At 39.9% G+C, this 27,317-nt stretch overlaps 2 protein-coding genes across 6 annotated transcripts in view; one reads left to right on the top strand and one right to left on the bottom strand.

The window, feature by feature from the left end:
- hmga1a (high mobility group AT-hook 1a) overlaps nucleotides 1-27,317 on the bottom strand; it is a 238,426-nt gene that overhangs the window by 88,833 nt on the left and 122,276 nt on the right. The gene's annotated exons all lie outside the window — the stretch shown is intronic.
- Nucleotides 4,165-20,076, top strand: smim29 (small integral membrane protein 29). Of its 5 annotated transcripts, none has more exons than XM_043716790.2 (6): nucleotides 4,199-4,262; nucleotides 7,014-7,149; nucleotides 9,786-10,114; nucleotides 13,895-13,920; nucleotides 16,567-16,672; nucleotides 19,330-20,076. In XM_043716790.2, the coding sequence occupies exons 3-6, from the start codon at nucleotides 10,004-10,006 to the stop codon at nucleotides 19,396-19,398; spliced, it is 312 nt and encodes a 103-aa protein (XP_043572725.1). In that variant the 5' UTR covers nucleotides 4,199-4,262; nucleotides 7,014-7,149; nucleotides 9,786-10,003; the 3' UTR covers nucleotides 19,399-20,076. The 5 variants fall into 5 exon arrangements, with proteins under 5 accessions (XP_043572724.1, XP_043572722.1, XP_043572723.1 ...); XM_087973611.1 differs by having other exon boundaries at nucleotides 4,220-4,279; XM_043716789.2 differs by lacking the exon at nucleotides 7,014-7,149 and having other exon boundaries at nucleotides 4,165-4,262.

Here is a 27,317-nt window from a genome sequence, read left to right as displayed (position 1 = left end):
TATAACCACTAATGATTGTTGCAAAGATACATTTGGTTCACTAATGAGTTTTAGGGAAGGAAATCTGCCACCCTTTCCTGGTCTGGCCTACATGTGATATCCTAATGAAGGGCTTATGCCCAAAACGTTTATTCTCCTGCTCCTCGGATGCTGTCTGACCAGCTGTGCTTTTCCAGCACTGCACTCTCAACTCTGATCTCCAGCATTTGCAGTCCTCACTTTCTCCTCCATGTGACTTCAGACCCACTTCAAAGTGATTGACTCCAAACTGTCATCTGGGCAGTTAGGGAGACAGCATAAATGCTGGTTCAGCCAGCAAAACTCACATCTTATGAACAAATTAAAGAAATATACAGACAAGAAGGTAAAGGTATTACACTTTAAAGTCTAAAGGCCATTAGTGAACCATATCAGTTTTTACAACAATTTATGATGGTTTCATGCACATTGTTACTACAATTGGCTTCCAATTCTGCATTTTATTAACTTAATTTAAATTCACCGGCTGACATGATGGGATTTGGACCTGTATACCCAGAGCTTTATTTTCGTCTTCTGGACACTGGACCAATGACATTACCACGACATCGCTATCTTCCACATTACATGAAAGTAATTACATTTACAGGTGTCCCTTATTCACTTACTAGTTCTATCTTTTAAGAACTGTTAAACTTGTTGAACACCATTTCTGCTTCAAAAAACCATGTTGTTTCTGCCTTATGTGATATAAATTTCTATTGAGTTCATTTCGACATTCTTCTCCCTCCACAACCCAGATCAATCTCTTGTTCTAGTCTGCTCATTCCAATTACACTCTCCCCCACCCCATTAAATGGTGCTGAAAAATGAACACATGCTGTACAGAGACAGAATACATGACACCCCAACCTATATAGATATAGAGTCCTACAGCACAGAAACAGACCCCTCAGTCCACCTTGCCCACGCTGACAAGACATCCCAGTCTAGATCCTCCTGCTCCTCGGATGCTGCCTGACCTGCTGTGGTTTTCCAGCACCACACTCTCGACACTGATCTCCAGCATCTGTAGACTGACCTAGTTCCATGGATAACTAGCCTCAAATGAAACTCTTGCAAACTCTGTTAATAAGAATTTTCCTTGTAGAGTGACAAAGCAATCATCCTAACTGTGCAACTGCTATGTTAGATTTCAAAGCCACTGATGGTAGATTGAAAGGGAGAAATGTCACAATATTGTACTGTGTGGCAGGGGTGGATTTTGACATGATGGTGGGCTGAATGAGTCATTTGACATTTTAATGCCTACAATACAAATCTCTCCTAGTCCTGTCTTTCTGACAAGACCTTGCATTTTTTCTTGAGACATGTACTTGACAAGGTAGGTACTGAGATGACTGCCCTAATTGCACAACAATTTAAGTGACAGTATGAAGATTATGTCCTTCATAATCCGGAAGTCACAAAGATACAGTATTTCTTTTGTGTTCAGTGCGTGAGTAACACTGATACAAAAACATTGTGTTCTTGTTTTACTTGTTACGTGGTATCTGGAGGCAAGGATTGAAGTGTCAGACAAAAAAAGGAAACAAATTCACCATCATGCTGAGCCACTGGGCAACTTTTTTTCTGGAAGACATTTATCCAGAGAATGAGTGACTGAGAAGAATCAGTATATTGGAAGGTATATTTAACCCATTTTCAAATTTTAAAAATCAGACAATAACAGAACTGTAATAGTGCAGAAGGAGGCTATTTGGCCCATCATGTCTGACTGGTTCTTAAAATAAGCAAACCACTTTGTTCCTTTCTCCCTGTAATCCTGCATATTGTTCCTTTTCTATTAACTGTTTTGAGTGCCTGAGTTGAATCTGCCTTCACTACACTTTCAGGCAGTGCATTTCAGATGTTAATCACTTGCTTTGCATTTCTTTTTCTCACATTCTCATTCTCCTTTTGACAATCCCTTTAAACCCAGACCCTCTTGTTCTTGTTACTTTCCCAAATGGGAAGAGTGTCTCCCTGTCCACGTCTCTCATGTTTTTCAATACTATCATAGAGTCATAGAGATGTACAGCATGGAAACAGACCCTTTGGTCCAACCCGTCCATGCTGACCAGATATCCCAACCCAATCTAATCCCACCTGCCAGCACCCGGCCCCTAACCCTCCAAACCCTTCCTATTCATATACCCATCCAGATGCCTTTCAAATGTTGCAATCGTATCAGCCTCCACCACTTCCTCTGGCAGCTCATTCCATACACATACCACCCTCTGCATGAAGAGGTTGCCCCTTAGGTCTCCTTTATATCTTTCCCCTCTCACCCTAAACCTATGCCCTCTAGTTCTGGACTCCCCCAGCTCAGGGAAGAGAGACTTTGTCTATTTATCCTGTCCATGCCCCTCATGATTTTATAAACCTCTATGAGGTCACCCCTCAGCCTCCGACACTCCAGGGAAAACTGCCCCAGCCTGTTCATCCTCTCCCTATCACTCAAATCCTTGAACCCTGGCAACATCCTTGTAAATCTTTTCTGAACCCTTTCAAGTTTCACAACATCTTTCTGATAGAACTGTATGCAATATTCCAACAGTGGCCTAACCAATGTCCTGTACAGCCCAACATGACCTCCCAACTCCTGTACTTAAGACTCTGACCAATGAAGGAAAGCAGACCAAACACATTCTTCACTATCCTATCTACCTGCGACTCCACTTTCAAGGAGCTATGAACCTGCACTCCAAGGTCTCTTTGTTCAGCAACACTTCCTCGGAGCTTACTATTAAGTGTATAAGTCCTATGAAGATTTGCTTTCCCAAAATGCAGCACCTCACATTTATCTAAATTAAACTCCAACTGCCACTTCTCAGCCCATTGGCCCATCTGATCAAGATCCCGTTGTAATCTGAGGTAACCATCTTCGCTGTCCAGTACACCTCCAATTTTGATGTCATCTGCAAACTTACTAACTATATCTCTTATGCTCACATCCAAATTATTTATATAAATGATGAAAAGTAGTGGACCCAGCAGTGATTCTTGAGGCAATCCACTGGTCACAGGCCTCCAGTCTGAAAAACAACCCTCCACCACCACCCTCTGTGTTCTACCTTTGAGCCAGTTCTTTATCCAAATGGCTAGTTCTCCTTGTATTCCAAGAAGATCTAATCTTGCTAACCAGTCTCCCATGGGGAACCATGTCAAACACCTTACTGAAGTCCATATATATCATGTCTACCGCTCTGCCCTCATCAATCTTCTTTGCTACTTCTTCAAAAAAAAACTCAATCAAGTTTGTGAGACACGATTTCCCATGTACCAAGCCATGTTGACTATCCCTAATCAGTCCTTGCTTTTCCAAATACATATACATCCTGTCCCTCAGGATTCCTATCACATTTTGCTTCGAAAATAAGAAGGGAACTTTGCTCAGCGGATGCTGGCTGTTTTGCTGAGTGTTTCCAGCATGATCTGCTTATTTTATAACTGATAAATATTTATTTTCTTTTTGTTTTTCTATTGTAATTGTAAGGACATCAAAGAGGCTAAACTGTTAAACCTAGATGTTAAATCTTCACGACTAAGGCACTGAATGGATCTGATCAAATGAAGGTTAACATATTGGTTTTAACAGTTTAGCCTCTTTGATGTACTTACAATTACAATAGAAAACAAAATAAATGTCAAACATAAAATAAGCTGATAGTGCTGGAAATACTCAAAAAACAACCAGCGTCTGCGAAACGAAGTTACCCCTCTTATCTGGAAAGCAATTTACCAGTCAGAATAGCTCTCATTCCCGATGTTCCGCCCATTTTGGCAAAATTAAGACGCAATAACCCTAGTTTGTCCAACTATTGTAACTCATGAGGAAAGCGACACTCTTGTGACCTGATCTCAAATAAATCAGGCAATAAATCACAATTTATCTTTTTTTTTAAATCAGGTGCTGACTAATTTGCAACACATTTCGTAAATTTCGCTTTTTTAAAAAAATGTACAATCCGAGCAGTGGAATCCGACTTGTGTTTCCATTATCTCCTCATTGTTGGTAACCTTATCCAATAGCTGCTGCTGCTGCTGCCTCATCCCCAACCTTTGTCCAGCACAGTCCCTGCAGCTCCTCCTCCGCTTTTGTTTTTTTTTGTGATTGGTTAACAGCGCGTCTCCGAGCGCAGTGTCTGAGTGGGGGCGGATCGACTCTCAGTCAGTCGGAACGCCGTGGAGATGAACTGAACCGTGTTTCCAATGCGAAAAGCCGGGGGAGATGAGCGGAGGTAAAGGACGATTAAGAGTAGGTGAGAGGGTAGTAGAGGTGCTGTCCAGGGTATCGGTGAAAGGGTTGCTTGGCTTTCTGCAGGGCTTGGTGAAATGTAATGTCCGGGTCTAACTTCGCTGACTTCCGGGTATTGGGAGGTGAACTGCACTGCGATAGCGCCGACTTGTTGCATTCAATAATCTGAGTGCAGTCCGATGGGGCTGCAGGGCGTGACCGTACCGACTCCCCTTCTCCTTATCGGTGCGTCTGAACGCATTTGCTGATTGGTTTTCCGGCTTCATTTTCTTTTCAATCAGAAACACAACAACTTCATTGGGTGCAGAAGGCGGCAGTCAGGGAGAGCTGTCAGCGAAGGAGCTGGATAGTCACAATAGATCATCCCTGTAGGAAAGCAGCGTCTTTGTCAGTCTAAACAGGATGTCTTGGTCGAAAGAGACAAGAGAGGCAAAGGATTCCTAAAAATAAGGTGTACAATTACAGGCTTAAACCAGGGTATGTACTCCGATTTCCTGGTTTTAGCCTCCCTTCCTGTTACTACTTGCAAATACTTGATGTCAATGGACTGAAGAATCCCAGCTGCACAATCTTCAGACTGTCTATTACAGCACAAGCATTAGGTCAAGGCAGATGAAGTTAAAAGCTTGAGTGGATAGTGGGGGAGTTGCAAATGGCAATGTGCATGAGGGATGGGGCAGGCACCAAAGTATCACACTTAGGCTTCAACAGAGGAAAGCAGACCTTTAGGCCAAACTGAGGCAGTGGTTCTGCATGTATGTCCTCTGAAGGCTGTGGAGGAAGGAAGCTCTTGGTCAGGTAGCCTACCTGCCAAGATGTAGGAAGCTGGACTGATTCATGGAAAGACCGGAAACACCTGAAAATCCAGTGACTGAAGGCAGAATTGTGGATGTATAACCAGCTATGGCATCGAGGGCCCTCAACAAGAGCTCATAGGCATCATCCTTAAAGGGATATCTGACAAAGGTATTTAGGAAAGCTAACTGCAGCAGAGATTTTCTGAGTACAAGCAAGCTGAAGGAAAAGACCTGGTTACCATATTCCTGGAGCTAGTGAAGTTGTTTGAGTACATTGTCCTCCTAGATCCCTCCTTCAAATCATTCCAGTACAGACAGCTAAAGCAGTGAGGAATGGGAATGTCTGTATATAGGTGAGGAGTCTTAAAAGTGGCAAACCAAAATTGTCCTTAAAGCAAACAATCACATCATCCAAATCATTGGGGAGAGTTTGGATTCCTAAGATCAGGAAGTTGTCAGGGAGGTAACCTTTCTCTATTGCAATCGATCCAAAGAGGTGTTATAATTCTGTTAGGGCTGGGCATCTAAAGGAGATTGCCCATGGATGTCAGGCACAGAGAGCCATCCAGAACATGTTCCCTGGCTTTCCCTTCTCATTAGATGTTAAACTAGTTGTGCCTCCCATCGATAGAAAAGCAGTGTCACCTAGGTTCATTCAGGAGAATGCTCACTCTGATGTTGAGTGATAGGGACTCATTTTGTTGGTAAGCATGAGACTTGCAAAGTGGAAACTTCTTCCATTCTTGACATGACAATAGGTGCAGGAGTAGGCCATTTTGTCCTTCGAGCCAGCACCACTATTCATTATGATCATGGCTGATCCTCCACAATCAGTATCCTGTTCTTGCCTTATCCCCATAACCCTTGATTCCATTATCCTTAAGAGCTCTATCCAACTCTTTCTTGAAAGTATCCAGAGCCTTGGCCACCACAGCCTTCTGGGGCAGAGCATTCCATACACCCACCACTCTCTGGGTGAAGAAGTTTCTCCTCAACTCTGTTCTAAGTGGCCTACCCATTATTTTTAAAATGTGTCCTTTGGTTCGGGACTCACCCATCAGCGGAAACATGTTTTCTGGCTCCAGAGTGTCCAATCCTTTTAATAATCTTATACATCTCAATCAGATGCCCTCTCAGCCTTCTAAACTCAAGCATATACAAGCCCAGTCACTCCAATCTTTCAGCGTAAGATAGTCCTGCCATTCCGGGAATTGACCTCGTGAACCTACGCTGCACTCCCTCAATAGCCAGAATGTCTTTCCTCAAATTTGGAGACCAAAACTGCACCCAATATTCCAGGTGCAGTGTCACCAGGGCCCTGAACAGCTGCAGAAGGACCTCTTTGCTTCTATACTCAATTCCTCTTGTTATGAAGGCCAGCATGCTATTAGCTTCCTTCACTGCCAGAGTGGAGGTATCAACCATTACTAGTTATTCTGAGAGCATCCTATGAAATAATCATCCATTCCCTCATCCAGAAGTTTGCATCACAAGGGTTGGACAGCCTTTATTAACCCTTTTCATAACCTGGTGGTTCATGAACTAATCGATAAGCCATGGAATTAAGAAAGTTGTGAATACCTATGGTGGTTAAGGTCAAACGTGGTAGAGATGTGAATGTTCTTGGAAATAATGCAAGGTGACTGCTATGAACTGCAGTTTGAGGTCCACATGGGGCTCAAGAGTGTTTAACCTTGTTCTACACACTGGAGGTGTATTGGTATGTACAGGACCTTGGAACTGTTCTAGTGGCACGGAATTGAACTGTTATTTTACTTGCCTGCACCTTCACTGCTCTTAATGGTTCATGTCAACATCATGTCGCAGAGCTGTCCCTTGATATAATCCTGGAAGTGTTCCTCATCACTAAGAGAAAAGGACAAGGTACCCATGCAGATTACCAATTTCAATGACAAAGATGTTTAATCCCAACCTAGAATACCAGAGATGTCCTGGAACGTAATGCTACCCTGGAGCATGGACTGATTAGAGAAGACATCTCTAACCTGATTTCTAAGGTGGACATTAGCAAGTCAGGGGAGACCTAGAGGTAGCAGCTTATTTCTACTTCATGTAAGTACAGACAATGTTCAGTAAAGATGATGATAACATTGGCCATTGTAAGTAAAGATGACCATCCAGTAAAGATCCCTTACCATTGATCCCAACACATCAGTGGGAGGGAGTCTGGGATGCCTGCTGAAGTCTTTGGAGCAAAGTATCATCTGAGAGTTGTCAAGTCTATGCCACTCCCCCCACTGCACTCATGAGGAAAAAAAGTTGTAAAAAGAGGATCTGTGTGGTTTGCCAGACACAGCAATTCTTAAGGGGGCTTACCCTCTACCTATGATTTGAAGAAGTTTTACAAGTTCTGAAAGATGCAGGATGTTTCTTCAGTCTTGACTTTGGCACCAGTAATAACTAGCAACCTGTTGCTGATCAAGATACTGAAAAGATGACATTTCTAATGGGCACTAGGGGACTTTACAAAGCATGAACAGTATTCTTGAGTATTTCTAATGTCCTTGCAATCTTTTTGCATCTCATTGATAAAGCTTTTAACAACTTTGATTTCTGGTCCCTGTTTGTATATCTGGATGATATACTTTCCTTTAGGCTTGGTGATCAAGGAGACCCTTGAAGGACATGACACCACCTTAGCAAGTTAATCGAAGTTTAACTAGAAAGTCAAATCACTAGTGTCAACATTTCCAGAACAAATACACAACCTTGTGCACTCCTGACATTGAGAAAATTCAGGCAGTACAGAAGTGGCCCTGACCTAAGACTGAGAGGTAACTGGGTGGGATTCTTGGTCTAGCTGGTTACTGTAGAAACTTTGTACAAGGCTAGGCACCATTGGCTGTCTCATGCCATGACTCACTGAGACCGAAAATGATTTTTGGAGTGAGATTTTACAGTACTTTGATCAGTCTGAAAAATAAAGTCATGGCTAACGGTGAGGAAACTGAAGGGTAAGTCCATGTAATGACAATATCTATTATTTGTTTGGTTCTTGAGATGAGAGGGTTCCATGAGGACAATTTGAATGTTATGGGTCATTTACAGAACCAATTACAAATATAAAGGAACCAGACTGTTACATCGAGTTTAGAGGCTCACGTGTACAAAATAAATATATTTTCAAATTAAGTGCTGGATACTGAAAGGTACTTAATTAAATCCACCTAATGCATTGGCTGCTGTTTTCCATCACTTTAAAATGATATTGGCTTCCTCCTTTTATACATGTACGAACCACTGACAATGTTTCTCACTTCCCCCAAGTTCCTGAGCAAAGTCTAATGAAAGCCTGTGGGCAAGTGTGGGTGTAAAGAATAGCCAGAACTGCTTTCTTGATCACCAAATTTCTAAATGTTATAACCACTACCCATTTTCCATAAAGTTATAAGCAACAAGAAAACATTTTGGGTAATTCATGTACAGAACACATGCAGTTCCTGGTTGCGATCAATATCAAGCCCCTCACTTTTGGTAGATCTAATTTAATGAACCTTTTGTTTCCTTTCATTCATGTCTGCACTTAAACAACTTTTAAAAGAAGGCACTTCTTAAGAAATTTTCCCACTTACGATAAAATTTGAGCAATGTTGTTTGTCAAGAATTCAGGAAGTTGTGTAGCTTGTTCCAGTAAATTCTTGAAAGATATTGATGTGGCCAATGATAACTGTGCAGAACAATTGAAGTCATGCCAATTACAGCAACTTGCCATTGTATTGCACCTTGGTTAGAGACAAAAAAAACTGCAGATGCTGGAATTAAAGGTAGACAAACAGGAGACTTGAAGAACACAGCAAAACAGGCAGCATCGGGAGGTGTAGAAGTCAATGTTTTGGGCATAACTCTTCCTCAGGACTGGGGGGTGGGTATATGGGGAGCTGCTTATTTTTCTTCTGCTTTTGTTTTAATTGTGTTGGCAAAGGTTAGTGGGAGTCTGGAACTAACTGACTGTAAGAGTGATAGAGGCAGAAACCCTGATAACACTTAAGAATTGTTTAGATGTTCACTTATGATGCCAAGGCATAGAAGGTTATTGGCCAAATGCTGGAAATGGAATTGGAATAGTAAGGTGGTTGTTTTTGACTGGGGTGTTCTTGTACACCTGTGACTAGACCCTGTAACACATACACTCACCCTGAATCCCATGTCTTTATGAATCTTTTGCCCTTTTGCTCCCTTTCTCCCAAGCTCACTTCATTTTTGCAACTTTCCAGTTCCCTCTATCACCTTACTACTCAATCCCAAACTACTAGACTGTCTTTCTTAACCTTTCCTAAATCTCTCCTGATTCCGTGTGCATGGTCTATAAAAATCTGCGTGCAAAATACCAGAAGAAAGCTTATACATTATCAGAGATACTTATACAAACATATGGTGTTGTCAACATTGCTAACCAGCTTGTTGGAGTTAGAGTAACGAAATAGATTTTATATATCATCGATTCTTGTTCCTTTTGTTTTCCCTTAACACACAATTTGTGGTGCATACTGGATCTAAATGTTCATTTGTGTTTTGGGGAGGTGCTGGTAATTATAAGTTTACTAATGTTTCCCTTCAAACTGCCTTTGCTGTAGCAGGGTTAATCATATTACATAGGCTCTAAGCTACTATGTTTCAAATTTTTGGTCACTCGCTGATGAATGTTGATAGGAATCTCTAACTTTTATTTCCACTGCTTTGTCTTTTAGATGCATTGGTGTGAAACTTCCAAATGTGCCTATAAACACAGAAATGAAGATGCGTGAGAATGATTGACTTAGCTGTGGGTTTTGATGCATCATCGAAGTGAAGCCACAAGGTCCACCATTCCAATCAGACTGAGTTTTCAGTTTTCAAACATTTTGTGAATGAAGTCACATGTTTCTACTGCAGATGCATATTATTCTATCGCAAGACACATTTGGCAATGAGTAACTCTTCAACAATCGTGCCTCCTGTTGACAAAAGTAATGCAGTTGCGGGATTTGTTCTAGTACCTTTCTTTCTTCTGACATTAGTTGGATTCACTGTTGCTATGGTAAAGCACATTTCTTATTTGCACTATTAATCTCACTATTACTTTCCTTTGTGAAGTTCCTGAGTAGAATATCATGGGTTACACTAAACAATTGTGGGAGACAAGATATAAGCATAACAGATCCATTATGTTCTGTTCTCAAGATAACTTTATTATCTTGAAGTACGATGAATATTCACACTGTTATAGAGTCATAGAGATGTACAGCATGGAAACAGACCCTTCGGTCCAACCCGTCCATGCTGACCAGATATCCCAACCCAATCTAGTCCCCACCTGGCAGCACCCAGCCCATATCCCTTCCAATTCATATACCCACCCAAATGCCTCAAATGTTGCAATTGTACCAGCCTCCACCACTTCCTCTGGCAGCTCATTCCATACATGTACCACCCTCTATGTGAAAATGTTGTCCCTTAGGTCTCTTTTATATCTTTCCCCTCTCACCCTAAACCTGTGCCCGTAAGTTCTGGACTCCCCAACCCCAGGGAAAAGACTTTGCCTATTTACCCTATCCATGCCCCTCATCATTTTGTAAACCTCTATAAAGTCACTCCTCAGCCTCCGATGCTCCAGGGAAAACAGCCCCAGCCTGTTCAGCCTCTCCCTGTAGCTCAAATCCTCCAACTCTGGCCACGTCCGTGTAAATCTTTTCTGAACCCTTTCAAGTTTCACAACATCTTTCCGATAGGAAGGAGACCAAAATTGCATGCAATATTCCAACAGTGGCCTAACCAATGTCCTGTACAGCCACAACATGACCTCCCAACTCCTGTACTCAATACTCTGACCAATAAAGGAAAGCATACCAAACGCCATCTTCACTATCCTATCTACCTGCGACTCCACTTTCAAGGAGCTATGAACCTGCACTCCAAGGTCTCTTTGTTCAGCAACATTCCCTCGGACCTTACCATTAAGTGTATAAGTTCTGTTAAGATTTGCTTTCCCAAAATGCAACACCTCGCATTTATCTGAATTAAACTCCATCTGCTACTTCTCAGCCTATTGGCCCATCTGGTCAAGATCCTGTTGTAATCTGAGGTAACCCTCTTAGCTATCCACTACACCTCCAATTTTGATGGAGGTTTTCATCTGCAAACTTACTAACTCTACCTCTTATGCTCACAATCAAATCATTTATGTAAATGACAAAAAGTAGAGGGCCCAGCACCGATCCTTGTGGCACTCTGCTGGTCACAGGCCTCCAGTCTGAAAAACAACCCTCCACCACCACCCTTGGTCTTCTACCTTTTGAACCAGTTCTGAATCCAAATGGCGAGTTCTCCTTGTATTCCGTGAGATCTAACCTTGCTAACCAGTTTCCCATGGGGAACCTTGTTGAACGCCTTACTGAAGTCCATATAGATCACATTTACTGCTCTGCCCTCATCAATTCTCTGTTACTTCCTCAAAAAACTCAATCAAGTTTGTTATATTGAATGATGAGGACTTCAGTCAGTATTGGTGAATTATATCCAGAGCTCTTGCTGAAAAGCACTTAAATTTTGAATGACTTCTAGAACTTCCTTTGCTTTTCTATCTTGGCCATAACAGGTACTTTCACAAACCTCAGCAGAGTATTGATGTTATTCCAATATAATCTTTTTTAACATTGTGCTGTACATATAAACTTTATTTGAAACTGAGAATGTAGTCACAAACATGTATAAACAAAAAAAATCAGAAAGTGATGTATTTTTTGTATCTATCAAGAATAGGGCTATCAATGTATCAATATAGTTCATAGAAATGACTTCAACTTCAATAGTAGCGTTAAAGAAACTAATAGTTCGGTTGATCTCTCATTTTGAACTCGTCAGACAACTAGGTTTCTTGATTAAAAACAAAATGGTGATCCTTTCATTTTAAATGGATTATTAATAGAATTGTTACACGCAACCTTGACCAAAATAAGACTGTTACTGTAACTTCTTGGGGTTGAGGAGAACTAATATAGTATGATAACTCATTGAATCTTCTACTTTAGTTCAGAATCTCACTAAGATGAGAGGGAAAAACTCTAAACTGCTTCCAGGGCACAATTCTTACTGAATGTGTCACTTTCTTTTCTGATTGTGTCTGAGCCTGATGTTATCCATTTTTCCAGAATTTACTTAAAGCTGTATCATGTTTGTTTTCACATCTCAAAAGTTTTCATTGACCGTGGCATGCTACATAATGTTAATCTGTTCAATCATGACCTATTTCATGTTTTGATATGGTTTATGTTCTTGTCCCAGGTGATTAGGAGGAAGTTGCCAAGTATTGCTTTATAGAGTTGTCAACATTTAATTTAATTTAATTGGTGCTGAAGTAAAGTTCAATGTATTTTCATTTATCATTTTCATTGTTCACTGTTTCCTGTATAGCCATTTACTCTTGGAATGGATGGCATTCCTGTTTTTTGTCAAATTGCTAACCATTGTTTGAAATGATTGAGGGTTAAAAACAATGACTGCAGATGCTGGAAACCAGAGTTTAGATTAGAGCGGTGCTGGAAAAACATAGCAGTTCAGGCAGCATCCAAGGAGCAGTAAGCTATGCTACAGGAGAGTTCCTTAATACTCTATCAAGAATTGAATCAGTATAGACTGGTTCATCAAATTAATCACTTTGAGATGTGCACCCAGATCATAAGATAAGAACTAGGAGCAGGAGTAGACAATTCAGCTCCTTGAGTCTGCTCCACCATTTCATATAATCATAGCTGATCTCCTCTCAGCCTCAACATCACTTTCTTGCCTGCTTTCCTTAACCCTGCTTAAATTTACTCAATGTCCCAGATTCCACCACACTCTGGGATAGTGAATTCCATTGATTCATGACCCTTTGAGAGAAGTAATTTCTCCTCATTACTGTTTTAAAACTGCTACTCCTTATCCTAAAACTTTCATTCTAGATTGCCCCACATGAGGAAACGTCCTCTTCACTGTCTACTTTGTCAGTCTTCTATAGCATCTTATCCACCTTAAATAAATCTGTTCATGGCATAATGCTGAGTAGGAGTCAATAGTGAATTAACACCCTGATTGTTGTGCAGTACCCCAAAACATGACTAATTCTTACTCAATATACATGCTTAACTGTTATTATTTATCAAGGTAAAAACAACTAGGTAAAAACAATGACTGCAGATGCTGGAAACCAGAGTCTAGATTAGAGCGGTGCTGGAAGAGCATAGCAGTTCAGGCAGCATCCGAGGAGCAGTAAAAATCGACATTTCGGGCAAAAGCCCTTCATCAGGAATACCTATATTCCTGATGAAGGGCTTTTGCCCGAAACGTTGATTTTTTTTTTTTACTGCTCCTCGGATGCTGTCTGAACTGCTGTGCTCTTCCAGCACCGCTCTAATCTAGACTTATTATTTATGTTAACTAAAGACAATAATGGACCATTGCATTAAAACTATTGCACATCTGTCTGATTTGGATATGATTCTTGATGTACCAGGAAATGTAATTTTTAGTTTAGTGCAACAGATAACATATAATAATAAACAGTAATGAATCTGGCTATTTGACCCAACTGCTCTGGTCCTGATGTTTACACTCTGCATGAGCTTCCTGGCATTTCACCTCAGTCTCATCCTTTTAGCTCCGTGTAAAGAAATATGATTAGTCAAAGTAGGATGGCAACATTTATTCTGAAGCTGTGCATATAGCAGACTACCTTGTACCTGAGATTGTTTACTCATTACCTTTTGTGCACTATTATATTAGACAGATTTTAGAATGATATTAAACTTTACTGAATTGCTTTTGGTTTTTGTTTTATCAGGTGATGTATATTCAGAAGAGACGCAGGTAACCAATGCTAATCTTGAGTAACTAAGTAGTGCGGCTTTTCTATCCTGTACTTAAATATAGTTCGGCCCACTGATTTATATTCCTTTCACAACTATGCATGAGATTTTCTTCTATCTTGACATAACCAAGAATGCAGCAGTTTTCGATACTTTATAATAGAATGTTACCAGGAAATGTGAGCACTTGAAATTTGATTTCAATGCAATGGTGAACAAACACAATTACATCTGGGTTTTTTTCCTGAACACAGATTTGCTATCTCTTTGCTACTAATTTCCAGTTGTTAGCCAGTGAACATACTGCTAAGTGTAGTTGTGCTGCACATATAGAAAAGTGAATCATGTTGAGAATCCGATGGCATTAATATAAACTTCAAGGTTCATTCTTCATTTTAATCAGAATTGTTATTCTAATACAGGAGGGCTTACGTCTGTTGAATTGTACTTCATAGGGTCAACACCTTCAAAAGAGATGGAAAATATTGTGAGGAGCTAAAATGAAGCATAGAAAAAGATATACAAAATTGCAAATGGCTGTGAATAGGGTATTCGGATAGGAATATGAGTAGGCTATTTAACCTGTCAAGGCTTTTGCCAGTAAAGCTAAACCAATACTGATTATTGACTGAACTGTATATCCATGTTTGCCCCATGTCGCTCAGTATCATTGATTATCAAAATTTATCAATCTCAGACTTAAAATTAACTGTTGATTTTGTTACAACTGCAAACATTTTCAGTCCTCTACCACTCATCTAATATAGAGGCGTTTCTTAACTTCATTCCAGAATGATCTGGCTCTAGTTTTTAGGCTATGTCCCCTAAGCCCAGACTTCCTAATGAATAGTTTATCTCTTTTGAGAGTATTGAAGCAGAGATATTGCCGATCCAGTGACTTAAACTAATTAAATTTTAAGACCTTGTGATTAATCTAAAGTCATATCTATTTGTACTTTGCTGTCCCCAGGGAGGGAATAATACATGTTATTGTTGACTGAAAAAAATTAAATAAACCAGCTGTTAATATTTAAGTCATGTGGAATTAATTTTTAGTTTTCTACCAGAAGATTTTTGAAACTAAGTAATGAAGGGAGAGGAAGAATTTGCAAATTTTAGTGCCTTGTTATTGCATTAATCATACCACTGCATTTATATGGGATGGAAAGAAGTAAGAGAGCACTGATTACATTTTTGTTTAGTGAGCTAAACATGTGTAAGCTCAATGTAGTCTCTGTCACATCATGAAAACACTTTTCCCTTTCTCCAAGTGTCTTCCCCCTGCCTAGCCCGAGGGCATTTTGGTGTTGAAGTGCAGTATGCCTCCAATAATGCATCCAGGTGACCTCAATATGACAGCAGTGGCAATTCTCTTTTTAAAAAAAACGTATTCATTCATGAGGGTGTTGCTGCGTAGGTCAGAATTTATTGCCCATCTCTAATTGGGCAGTTAAGAGTCAACCCCATTGCTTTGGACCTGGAGACACATCTAGGCCAGACCAGGTAAGGGTGGCAGTGTCCTTCCTTTAAAAACATTAGTGAACTAGATGGTTTATTCCCACAATTGACAATGGTCATCATTAGATTCTTAATGCCAGATATTTATTGAATTCAAATTCCACCATCTCCCGTGACAGGATTTGAACACAGCTCCCCAGAACATTGCCTCCACTCTGGATTAACAGTACAGTGAAAATACCACTAGGCTATTGAGTGTCAGGATGTGGATTTGTTCATGTGTAAGATGCAAAAATATCTTGCAATTATATAGGATGTTTAATATAATTAAATAGTTCACATGGTTTTACAGTGGAAAAAACATGATGCTGTCCCAGAGAATACAGCTAATTGTCACTGCACAAGTGTTTTTCCAGCAGTAGGCATTGGCGAGAGCTTAGAAATGGGAACTTTTAGCTGGACATTTATCCCTCTCCATGTGCAAGGTGAGTAGCCCAATTGTTAACAACCAACTACCTCAACTGAAGATCTTGGCATTTTTCTCTCAGTTATGGCTTATTGGACAGTGTATGTAGCAGCTAAGCTACTATGAAAGTCTGCATCTTTTCAAAATTACACTCTCCAAGTTTTTCCAGGACAAAGCAGCCTGCTTAATTGACATTGAATCCACTAGCTTAAACTCTCCCCACAATCTGCCAGTGACAGCAGTGATGCACTGCAGCACCTTACCAAGGCTCCCTTGATAGCACATTCCAACTTGTACTTCCAGGAAAGATATTGGAATAGCAGTTGCAAGTTCCCCTCAAAGCCACATACATCCTGACCTGGAACTATGTTGTGATTCATTCACTGTTATTGGGACAAGATTGTGTAATTCCCTTCCAAATGGCACTGTAGGTGTTTCTACTTCTCATAGATTCCTGCGATTCAAGAAGGTTGCTTATTATCACCACCTCAAGGGCAATTAGGGTTGGCAAGAAATATTGCCCTGGCTAATGATTCAGACATCCTGTGAACAAATAAATGAAAAAAAATTATACCACTAATCAGTCAGTAGAACTTACTTTCCTCATATTTGATTGAGATGGTTAAAAATATATTTGACTTTGTTCTTCAGAATATTTAACCAACAGCAACAGAAGAAGAACTGTTAAAATAAGGATTTTTAAATTCCTTGCTTTTTCTCAAGATTAGACAAGCTTAGACACCAGCTACTTCCTGTTTATACCTATGATCCCACCGAGGAAATGAATGAAGCTGAGGAAGAGCTTCTCTTGGATAGTGATGAATCTAAGGTGAGCACAGATTGGTTTCCTCTACTCTCACGAAGACCATAAATTCAAGAACTACTATAATTATATCGAAACTGTTTGGATAGGGTATGTTTGTTGTTGTGGGGGTCAGTCTTCTAACTATATTGCAAAAATAGCTTTAGATTGTTGTTTTTAAAGGGACTTAAATTGTTTGTTTTACTAATAAATTGGGATTTGTATAAAGTGTAAGAAATTTTAATGAAAACTAGCCAAACTGGCAAATAAACTTTGAAAATTAGATCTTCACTGTTTAATATTTACCCAAATGTAATTATTTGGTGTGTGGGAATTGAGACTGGTAACTGCAAGTGTGCATATATTTCTTAAATTGTGCAGTTGTTGATGATCTCTATTGCTAGGAGAAAATAATTCATTTATTTTTATTAAATTTCTAATACTCCAAAGAAGTATGTTTGATAGCAGGCTGCTGGTCCAGTAGATGTTATCATCAAATTAAAGGAAGTGAATTAATGTCTGACATTGACTGGAATTCCTGAGTGACACATTGAGATCAACCAAGGCTTTTCCCAACTTTTTTAAAAAAAGAGAAAAACACCACATAAATTGCTTGTCATGATTGTTCAAGGGAACAATAGATTTTAAAAAAGATTTATGAATACATTAAACAACCAAGAAGATTGGCCCCTTTCTTTAACTTCCTAACATGACCAAAAATCCTACACTCACTGAAGAATTACAGTCCTTACAGGAGCTAGTTCCAAGTTGCTTCCAGCAGGCTTGTGTCTCTTTACTGTGCTAAGTCATACTTGTCAAGCATGCATTTCTCAGTTCTCTGAGAATCTCTGAATTAACGTCTAGTGGCAAGCCCTTCCACCCTGGCAGTTCCTTCTCATGGCCGTGACTGGATAAATATTCCAGTGTCCTTAGATATCTATTGGTCCCATCTCTTCAAACAGAACAAGCTCCCGCCAACATTCTGCCTGTTGACTAACAAGGAAGTCTTTTCCTGGCTGTTCACAATAGCTGCTTTTTCCCTGTCTCTCTCGCTCTCGCTCTCTCTCGTCCCTTGAACAATGTTGCTTTCCTGACAATAGGGTTTGACCTGGATCTCTGTCGCCATTGCAACCCAGATCACATATGCATTTCACGAATAGGATGTCACTCTATATTACTGCATTTTATATGAATTAAAGTAACCAGTTAATGTTTTGGACTATCTTATAAAGCCTCGCATTTGCAATTGAGCATAGTGTCAACAAACTAGTTAAAGATACTAAAACAGAAATTATTGGAAAAGCTCAGCAAGTCTGGCAGCACCTGTGGAGAGAAATCAGAGTTAACTTTTCAGGTCCAGTGACCCTTCTTCAGAACCAGTTTAAATAAAAACCAAGAACTTTTTGTTTTTCTGCGTATGTGGGATGTGGCTGCTTCCTGAAGAAGCTAAGACTGTTGTAGTCTTTGGGATGCAGGATCATGCACTGTCCTGTAAGTAAGGGAAATCGGGGATTTTGACCCAGCTATAATGAAAGAACTTCGCAGTCTGGATGGTGTCTATCTTGGATTCGATCCTGCAGGTCATGGTATTCGCATGCTCTGCTGCCATTGTCCTTCTGGATGGTGGAGGCTGAGAGTTTAGCAGGTGCTCATGGGAATATCCGCTCTTTATCTTTCTTATTCTCTCCCTTTTTGGTTTCTCTCTTTCTGCCACTGCTTTGTATTACTTCTCCTGATTTTGGATCAGTAAATCAAAATTGGTCACGTGACAATCGGTAGTGGCTTTTTTGGGTGTTTGATTTGTGATGGCCATTTTAATTGTAAAACTGTATGAAATAAGTAGATGGATGGGGCAGCCAGTTTGCAATGCAGAATAACACCAATAGTACAGGTTCAATTCCTCCATTGGCTGAGATTACCATAAAGGTCCTCCTTCTCATCATCTTCTCTTACCTGAGTAGAGTCCTAGAGATGTACAGCATAGAAACAGACCCTTTGGTCCAACCCGTCCATGCCGACCAGATATCCCAACCCAATCTAGTCCCACCTGCCAGCACCTGGCCCATATACCTCCAGTCTCTTCCTATACATATACCCATCCAAATGCCTCTTAAATGTTGCAATTGTACCAGCCTCCACCACATTCTCTGGCAGCTCATTCCATACACGTACTACCCTCTGTGTGGAAAAAGTTGCCCCTTAGGTCTCTTTTATATCTTTCCCCTCTCGCCCTAAACCTATGTCCTCTAGTTCTGGACTCTCCCACCCCAGGGACAAGACTTTTGTCTATTTATCCTGTCCATGCCCCTCATAATTTTGTAAACCTCTATAAGGTCACCCCTCAGATCCTCCAACCCTGGCAACATCCTTGTGAATCTTTTCTGAACCCTTTCAAGTTTCACAACATCTTTCCTGACCGTCAGGTTAAACCATCACCAGTTATGTTTCTGTAATGAGAGCAGTCCTCTGGGACTGCAACAACTATATTGGATGATTGAGTGCCATACTGAATTGGGATCAAAACTAAACTGTCAAAAGTCTCATCTTCCCATAAACCCACCAAAGAAATGTTGAAGTACTCGGTTCATAGAAATTTCCTCTTCTCAACCAGATTTTCTAATTCTTAAGTTGCAATATAGTGAGGAAAAATCTGACGAGTGTTTATATGCCTTTTGTTTTAACAGGTTGTGCAAGGCTGGGGGACCTCACAACAGTACAGAAGAACATTTTTGACAAAGGGTATTAAAGCCTGATTCTTCTGTTACAGCTTTGATGTAACTCAAAGGCAGTTGTCGGTCCATATGTTTTCACAGTTGAATGCCTACAAAATACTGTTTATAAATCTGGTGTGCAGAAGTGAAACTTGCCAATCACCAGATAACTTCTTACATACAAGTAAAGTTTGTAATTGAATGGCATGTTTGATGCAAATTTGGAAGCAGCAATCTATTTTATTTGCCTTAGAGGTACAGCAGGGTTATGGACATGTTACACTTACATACAGGAGGTAGTATTGATCTCCGGCAAGTCAGTGCATTAAATACACATTGATACACAAATTATTAAGAGATTTATTTTTTAATTCAAGATTTTTGTTTCTAATTTTAATTTGTGTAAAATTAATTACAATATAAATGAGAGGGTTTTAGCCAGTGGAGTACCTATAATGGTGGCAGCAGGATCTGTGGGTTCTTTGGTTTATTGGGTATAATTTTGTTTGGGGATGTTTAGTCAGATTCTGTATACAGAAGATGATATAAAATTTGTTCATATGAGTGCAAATGTTTTGAAAGGTCAGTGCAGTGCTGGAAAACAAGTTGGCGTTTTGTTGAGGCATATGCTGATGTGTATTTACATAATAAACCATGTTCTTCCTTGAACAGTTCCTGATTAACTGAGACCTTGAATAAAATGTTTGTTTGAGTCCTCAGCTCAAAATTGTTGGCTGCTTCTTGTTTAGAGAAAATATAGATACAGATTTATAGGACATTTCAAATCCTTTCTGGAACTTACAGTACAGAAAAATATTCTGAAGTGCAGCCTTTGGACAGAAGCTTCTTGCATAGTGTGTGAGCAAACGCTTCGGATTTATACTAATGCCTTTACATTTCTCCAGGCTGCAAACAGAATTTTCAATATGGATTTTTTGCGCTTTGTTGAGGTCGTTTATCATCCATTATAATTTTGAAAATAGTGGAACAGACAAAATAGTTAACATGTGTATTTGATACTTCACATGATAACCAAATCTTTTTAAAAATATAGTGAGTAAATCTTAACCCTTTACCATAGTTATAGCAGCAGTGATGAAGAGCACTGTTCGCTATCCCCTCTGGATTTCCGAGCCAAGATTTATTGTTGGGTCAAGAACTTGACTTTCATTGTACAGGAGGTACCTTTGAACTTGCAATTTGACAGATTCAGAGAAATAGTCGCAATTGATCTAGACTGTGATTAAATGGGAAAGCTGAACAGAAACAGCTCTTCAACTGTTTATTTAATTTAAAAAAAAACATTAATCATAGTGATTCAATGATGTGGAGGTGCCGGTGTTAGACTGGGGTGTACAAAGTTTAAAAAATCACACAACACCAGATTATAGTCCAACAGAAGTACCACCTTTTTGGAGCACTGCTCCTTCATCAGGTGTAGGAGAAGCACTCTGAAAGCTTGTACTTCTGGATAAACCTGTTGGACTATAACCTGGTGTTGTGATTTTTAATATAGTGATTCAAATGATTGAGTGTATTGGAAAGAAAGTATTCTCCTAATATGCTGTAAATTGTTCTCTATTCATTCAATAATATTTCTGTTTCGTCAGGGCACAAGTTCCGACATTTTTGTCTAGAATTACAGTAGTTGTGCATAATCAGGTCAGAAGAGCACAGAGAGATTATGGCATTAATACAGAAGCTCAAACAGAACATTTTCCATTTCTTCCTGTTACGTTGGGCTGAACTTTTAGGCTGCTGCGGGAAAGGCTGAGTGGCAATCAGACTAGTGAGGAAGGGAATTGGAGTGGAAGTCTAGTGTCTTGCCACTGTCGAGCAATAATGCAAGCAGCAGAAAAGTTGATTGCTATGACATCCATGAGGAGGCTAGTTATGTCACTTCACCTCTCTGGGCTTTCATCAGGAGGGTCTGCTGCTGTGCGAGGTTCCTGGCAGTGGTTTCTGGGAAAGGGGGTGATTACTTTGGATTCTGAGCAATGTATGGCCGACAGAGGAACTTTTAATTCGTGTCAATGGCATTGTTGGTTCTCTGGCTGCCAGCCCCTGCTTCTCCCAGTTATTGCTGCCTCAGCAATGGATATCTCTATTGCAGATAATGCTGAGCGACTGGCAGCTTTGGGGCAGGCCGCTGTCCTTATTTAGTCATCACTGGCAATATACTGCCCAGGTTCGGCTGCCTGCTGAAGTGGGCTTGCTTCACACTTTCAAGCTTAGCAATGGGATTTGGCAGAAATTCAGCTCAGCACGAAACGTTCCTGATGAAGGGCTTATGTCCAAAATATAACTTCTCCTCCTCGGATGCTGCCTCACCTACGCTTTTCCAGCATCACACTCTCGACTCTGACCTCCAGTATCTGCAGTCCTCACTTTCTCCCTTTCATTGGATGAAAGACAGAATGTTCCTGATGACTGGGGTATCCAGATTCAGGGGTCACAGACTAAGGATATGGGCTAGGCCATTTAGGACTCAGATGAGGAGAAATTTCTTTTCAGAATGGTGAGCCTGTGAAATTCTCTGCTGCAGAAAGTGGTTGAGGCCAAACCATTGATCGCTCTAGCCCTATAAAATATATCTAACTCTTTGAAAACTTTCAAAGGGTCTGGAAAAAAATCTGAATAGTGTACAGAGTTGGATGATCCACCATGATCATAGTGAATGGTGGAACAGGCTCGAACGGCTGAAAGGCCTCCTCCTCCTGCTCCTGCTCCTGTTTTCTGTGTATCTATATGCGCAAATAAACATCATCTTGATTTGAGGCTGTACAAATGAGTTACATCCCAAAGTGGTCTTTGTTCAGGTGTTAACTGTATTGGTTACCATTCAAGTCTGGCACACACAGATACTGTAATATTACCTGTTGAAATTACTGATTATGATAAATAATGGAGGGACATACTTAGTAAATGAATAGGTATTGGATGACATTTGTGATTTTAGCATCATAAATATGTTGGCTTGCACATTGTACATATTTTAACAGTGCCATTGTCATAGAGGTCTATGGCACAGAAAAAGGCCCTTCAGCCTACCACATCCATGCCAGCCAAAAACCAACTATCTAACAATTCTGGTTCATTTTCCATCACTTAGCCCATAGCTTTGTATGGAGAAAGAGAGAACTGCAGATGCTGGAGAGTCGGAGTCAAAGTGTGGTGCTGGAAAAGCTCAGCAGGTCAGGCAGTATCTGAGGAGGAGGAGATTTGACATTTGGGGCATTAGCCCTTAATCAGTAATTTTCTGATGAAGGGCTTATGCCTGCAATATTGACTCTCCTGCTCTTTGGATGCTGTCTGACCTCCAGAGTTTTGTATGCCTTAGCATCACAAGTTCACATCTACATACATACTTCCTAAATGTTATGCAAATTCCTGCCTCTACCGTTATTATACACAGTGAATTCCAGATTCCCACCACTGTCTAGGTGAAAAATATTTTCCTCACATCTTCTCCAAACCTTCTGTCCCATACCTTAAATCTAAGTTCCCTGGTCACTGACTCCTCTGGCAAGGGGAACGTTTCTTCCTGTCTACCCTCGTTATGCCCCTCAATGTTTTTATCTCAATCTCCTCTACTCGAAGGAAAACAAACCTCGTCTTTCCACTCTCTGCATTACCTGAAACTCTCCAGTGCTATCACATACTTCCTATAATGTGTATTCTACAACTGCACACAGTGCTCTAGCTGTGGCCTAACGAACATTGTATTTTGTTCCAGCATAATGTCTCTGCTATTAAACACTTTGCCTTGGCGATGTCGGGACGTCAAGTGACCCTCCTCCGAGCTGGTAATGAGCAATAATAACAAATTGGTATTTATTGCGCATTCTTATAGTTACAACGTGACTTCTCAATATCCAATGTATCGTTTGATGACGTGTGATTTGATCATATGACCAGCAGTAAAAATGTATTTTCAAGATACAGGTTTACTGCTAATTTTTCTTCTGAATATTTTGATTTTGATAGCAAGATAGTTTATTGTTAAGTCACGAACACAAATCTTTGTATTCATAAGTGGCGCTTTAGAGCTAATTATTAATTCTGCGGCTGGGTGCTCGATTTCCCGTAAAATAAATAGGGTGTATTCTGGTACGTTGTGCATTCTGGGTAGAGAGATCTTCCATTAAGCACTTCAATCACAGATCAGAATCTAATTTAAATTCGGGCTGCAAATAATCAGGAGTCCAAGGCAGGTATCGAAATAGTGAAAATAAACAGAAAACTTAAGTACCCTTGGTATTGGGCAGGATACCAGAACCAGAAACTCGACGTACATTTGGTACAGACTACTGTGAAAAAAATTGAGATTTTTAAAAAGTACATTAAAATGTTATCAATCATTTTGTCACGTGCAATTTTGCAATCAATAAAGTAATTAATTGATATGTTAAGTTCCTTCATAGTAATTCAGTACCATCTCTGTCCTGCGAGCAGCGTGAGAACACAGGCACAAAATGTCAACGCGAAGTAGCTTTTTCCCCCCCCCATAAAAACAAAATACTGCGAACGCTGGAAATCAGAAAGAAAACGAGAAAATGCTGCAAAGATTCGGCAGGTCTGGCAGTTCCATTGGAGAGAGTAACAGAGTTAACTTTTCGAGTATGATCGGACTATTTATTCTTTAGTGTTTCCCGCCTTCCATCGCCCATCCACCAAGTTTGTCAACAGTAGTGTCTCGAAGACCAACAGTTCATTTCCGGAAAAAAAACCAAAGAACTGCGGATGCGGGAAATCCGAAACCAAAACAGAAACTTCTGGGGTAAGAAAACTCAATAGGTCTGGCAGCATCCGTGGAGAGAAAACAGAATTAATGTTTCGGACCTAGCGATCCTTCTTCAGAACTGAGCTTTTCCAATAATTTCTGTTTTTGTTCATTCCGGGAGACTTGAATGAGGTTTGGCGATCTGATTGACACTACACAAGGCTAACAACAAATGCTGCCTCAATCAGCGATGCCTCGTCCCAACAGTAAATAACAAAAGACTGAAACTTGCTGATTTGGTGGGTCAGACACGTCATGTTTCCAGTGCCCTTCACAGGTTGATCTGACCTTAGTGAAATCCCTTTGCTCAATATAAAAAGTGTATTGTTAAATGTTTCCCTCACTGTGTCATCATCTACGCAATTCTGTTACATAATTACATATTTTTGAAAACTTAACTCCACAAAAGGAGAATTTAGTTGACATCCCTTTTACTTCCTACTTATTTAACCCTTTCTCCAGTGGACCTATTTGATAGTTGTTTTGTTTTATCATATCAGAAAATGATAGAGTAGAAATACCATTTGACTATTTTGCCGGTATTATGCCTGATTTAACGCTTGTGATATAATTGCTATTCGTAAAATGAATAATATAATAGTATATCGTTCAACTTAATTGACTAAATTGACTGAATCAAATATTCCTTTTAAGGGTTAGGGTAAGCAGTAAATCTTGGTTCAAGAGTTTACTGGTCATTCAAGCTCATTTTATACATCCTAACTTCACAGCTAAAGATTTCAAGGGGTAGTTTTACTGCAATATGAAGAGAGATCAATGGTAGTACAGAATGCATAGACTTCAGGCCCTGAAATTAATCACCGCATTGCATTAAATGAAACATTATCTAGTTTTCTAAATATTACAGGGTCCCAGTGGTGCAATTCACTCAATTAAATTGTACACAAGTTTGCAATATTCTTTTAAAACTGCTAGCTTTGTTGTATTAAGCAGTTAGATTGTATTTATAGTTAGATAAAACTTTCACCTACTATAATTTAAATTAACTACAGGATGCTTAGAATAGGCCATATTAAGCATGATTGATTAAAGGCATTGATATATCTTCTGGAAATGCTGAAGTGATATGTTGGGAGTGTGGAGACCCTGAATTAATAAGTGTATTGAAATGTTTTAAACATTTATTCATTTTGTGTGATTTGGGCAGTACTTGGCTGGCCAGCTTTTATTACCCATCCCTAGTTGCCTTTGAGAAGGTGATGGTGAGCTGCCTTCTTGAACAGCTGCAGTCCACCTGCTGTGGGTTGATCACAATGCCATTAAGGAGAGAATTCCAGGATTTTAACCCAGTGACAGTGAAGGAATGGTGATATATTTCCAAGTCAGGATGGTAAGTGGCTTGTAGGGTGAACTTGAAGGTGGTGTTCCCAATTATCTGCTGTCCTTGACCTTCTAGATGGAAGTAGTCATGGGTTTGGAAGGTGCTCTGAGTATCTTTGGTGAATTTCTGCAGTGCATCTTGTAGATAATACACACTGCCATTATTGATGGTCAGTGTGGAGGGAGTTTGTGGATGCAGTGCCAATGAAGTGGGCTGCTTTGTCCTGGATGGTGTCATGCTTCAAGTGTTTTTGGAGCAGCACTCATCCAGACAAGTGGGAGTACTCCATCACACATAACACAATTAATTGACACTGCATAAAATAGTAGAGTAACTAGATAAAAACTTACAGGCTGGTAATAGGTGATGAATTCTGGAAATAACTGAACAGTTCTGCTTGAAATTTTATTGAATATGCCTTCTGGCATATGGAAACATTTAACATGACTTTGGTTATTGTAAATTCCAGTCAATATAAAAAGTCAGTCATTGGTTTTATTAAAAGCAAAACTTTTCAATAGCTGATTCACATTTGCTTGGTATTGCACTTGATAAATCGAGAGTCCTACAAATTTCAGTTTTTCAGTTACTAAACCTACAGTCTGTGAAACTATGCTTTGGAATTTCTTAGGATGAAAAGAAATGAATCTTTTGACTAGACAGCAAAAGCTTACACTTATTCGCCATCAGCAAAATTAAATACAGACAGCTGTAAGCAGCTTACATGAAATATATTCATGCAATCCAGTTGCGAGTGATCACTGGCTGCTTGTCCAAATCCAGATTGGTTTCAGTTTTAAACAGATAATCTCATTCTTAGGTAAATATCAAAAAATAGAGCATTGAAAGTATAGGTCTTTTTTTGCCCTTGCCACTCTAAGTTTTAGGATGCTACTCCTGGATGAGTTTTTATTGGGGGGGAGGGGGGGGCAGATGAGTTCAGTGCCCAGGGTGGCTGCCAACCCCAAAAGATTAGTAGGTCTATTCAGAAGAGCATTGTTAATAGACAGGTTTAAGAACTCACCTCAGATTTTCCAGATGGACTAGAGTTTCTGAGCATGATGGTAAGCAACTAGCAGCAGATTGGGTACTAGTATTACAGGCTAGCCTAATGGTAATCCTGGGTGGGGGTGCATCCAAAGGAGGAGCACCAGCCAACTTGCTGATTTTCTTTTTTCTGCTTTTGGTTAAATGTTTTAAAAAGTGGCTGACAATCCACCTTACTTGTTGCTTACCTACTTTTGGTGCTTCTCTAAAGCTGTGTAGTGTTGTACCTCTGACTTCCCTTCCTACTTTGAGACCCTATATCTTATAATTGGAAAGGAATCCATTTCCATGTTAATTCAGGTTTCATGAATATCTAGTTCATAACTTTTTAGGGTAGTTTTTTTATTTCCGGGAATTCAAATTTTCCAGTACAAATGGAATAAATGTTATTGAAACTCGCATAAGTCTAGTGCACTTCTACACCAGGTTGTTGGCATTTGTTGCTTGATAAACTTACCAGGTAGGAAGGTATGGTGATTAAAATGCAGGGCTTTAATGATTGCCAGAACATCTTTTTTTTAAAAAAAAGTAATTTTATAAAGTCACCTATGTTTGTTTCAAAGAATCAGAAACGAGATGGAGCTGTCAAAACAACAGTTGGACTTACTTAGCTGGAAAAGTGGCATCTGCAAAGTTTGTAGTAATGGCAGTCCAGACAGAATTGGAGCTATGTAATTCATAGCATTCAGTGAGCCCAAAAAGTCAGGTTAAGGGTAGTCCAGATCAGGCTACATCATTTTGGAGAGCTTGAGGTTTCTTTGGTTTCAATTTAGAACCGGATAAAGGAAG

Source organism: Chiloscyllium plagiosum, unplaced genomic scaffold, assembly GCF_037043375.1.
Source record: "Chiloscyllium plagiosum isolate Xiang-an unplaced genomic scaffold, Cpla_swu_hap1 HiC_scaffold_26, whole genome shotgun sequence".
Taxonomy (NCBI): Eukaryota; Metazoa; Chordata; class Chondrichthyes; order Orectolobiformes; family Hemiscylliidae; genus Chiloscyllium; species Chiloscyllium plagiosum.
This window is presented reverse-complemented; position numbering and strand designations above follow the sequence as displayed.

Excerpts from the sequence above, each read along its gene's own strand:
- smim29 (XM_043716789.2), top strand. The coding sequence starts at position 10,004 with ATGAGTAACTCTTCAACAATCGTGCCTCCTGTTGACAAAAGTAATGCA. Across the intron at positions 10,115-13,894 it reads TTGGATTCACTGTTGCTATG|GTGATGTATATTCAGAAGAG; the intron begins GTAAAGCACATT and ends TTGTTTTATCAG. Across the intron at positions 16,673-19,329 it reads TGGATAGTGATGAATCTAAG|GTTGTGCAAGGCTGGGGGAC; the intron begins GTGAGCACAGAT and ends TTGTTTTAACAG.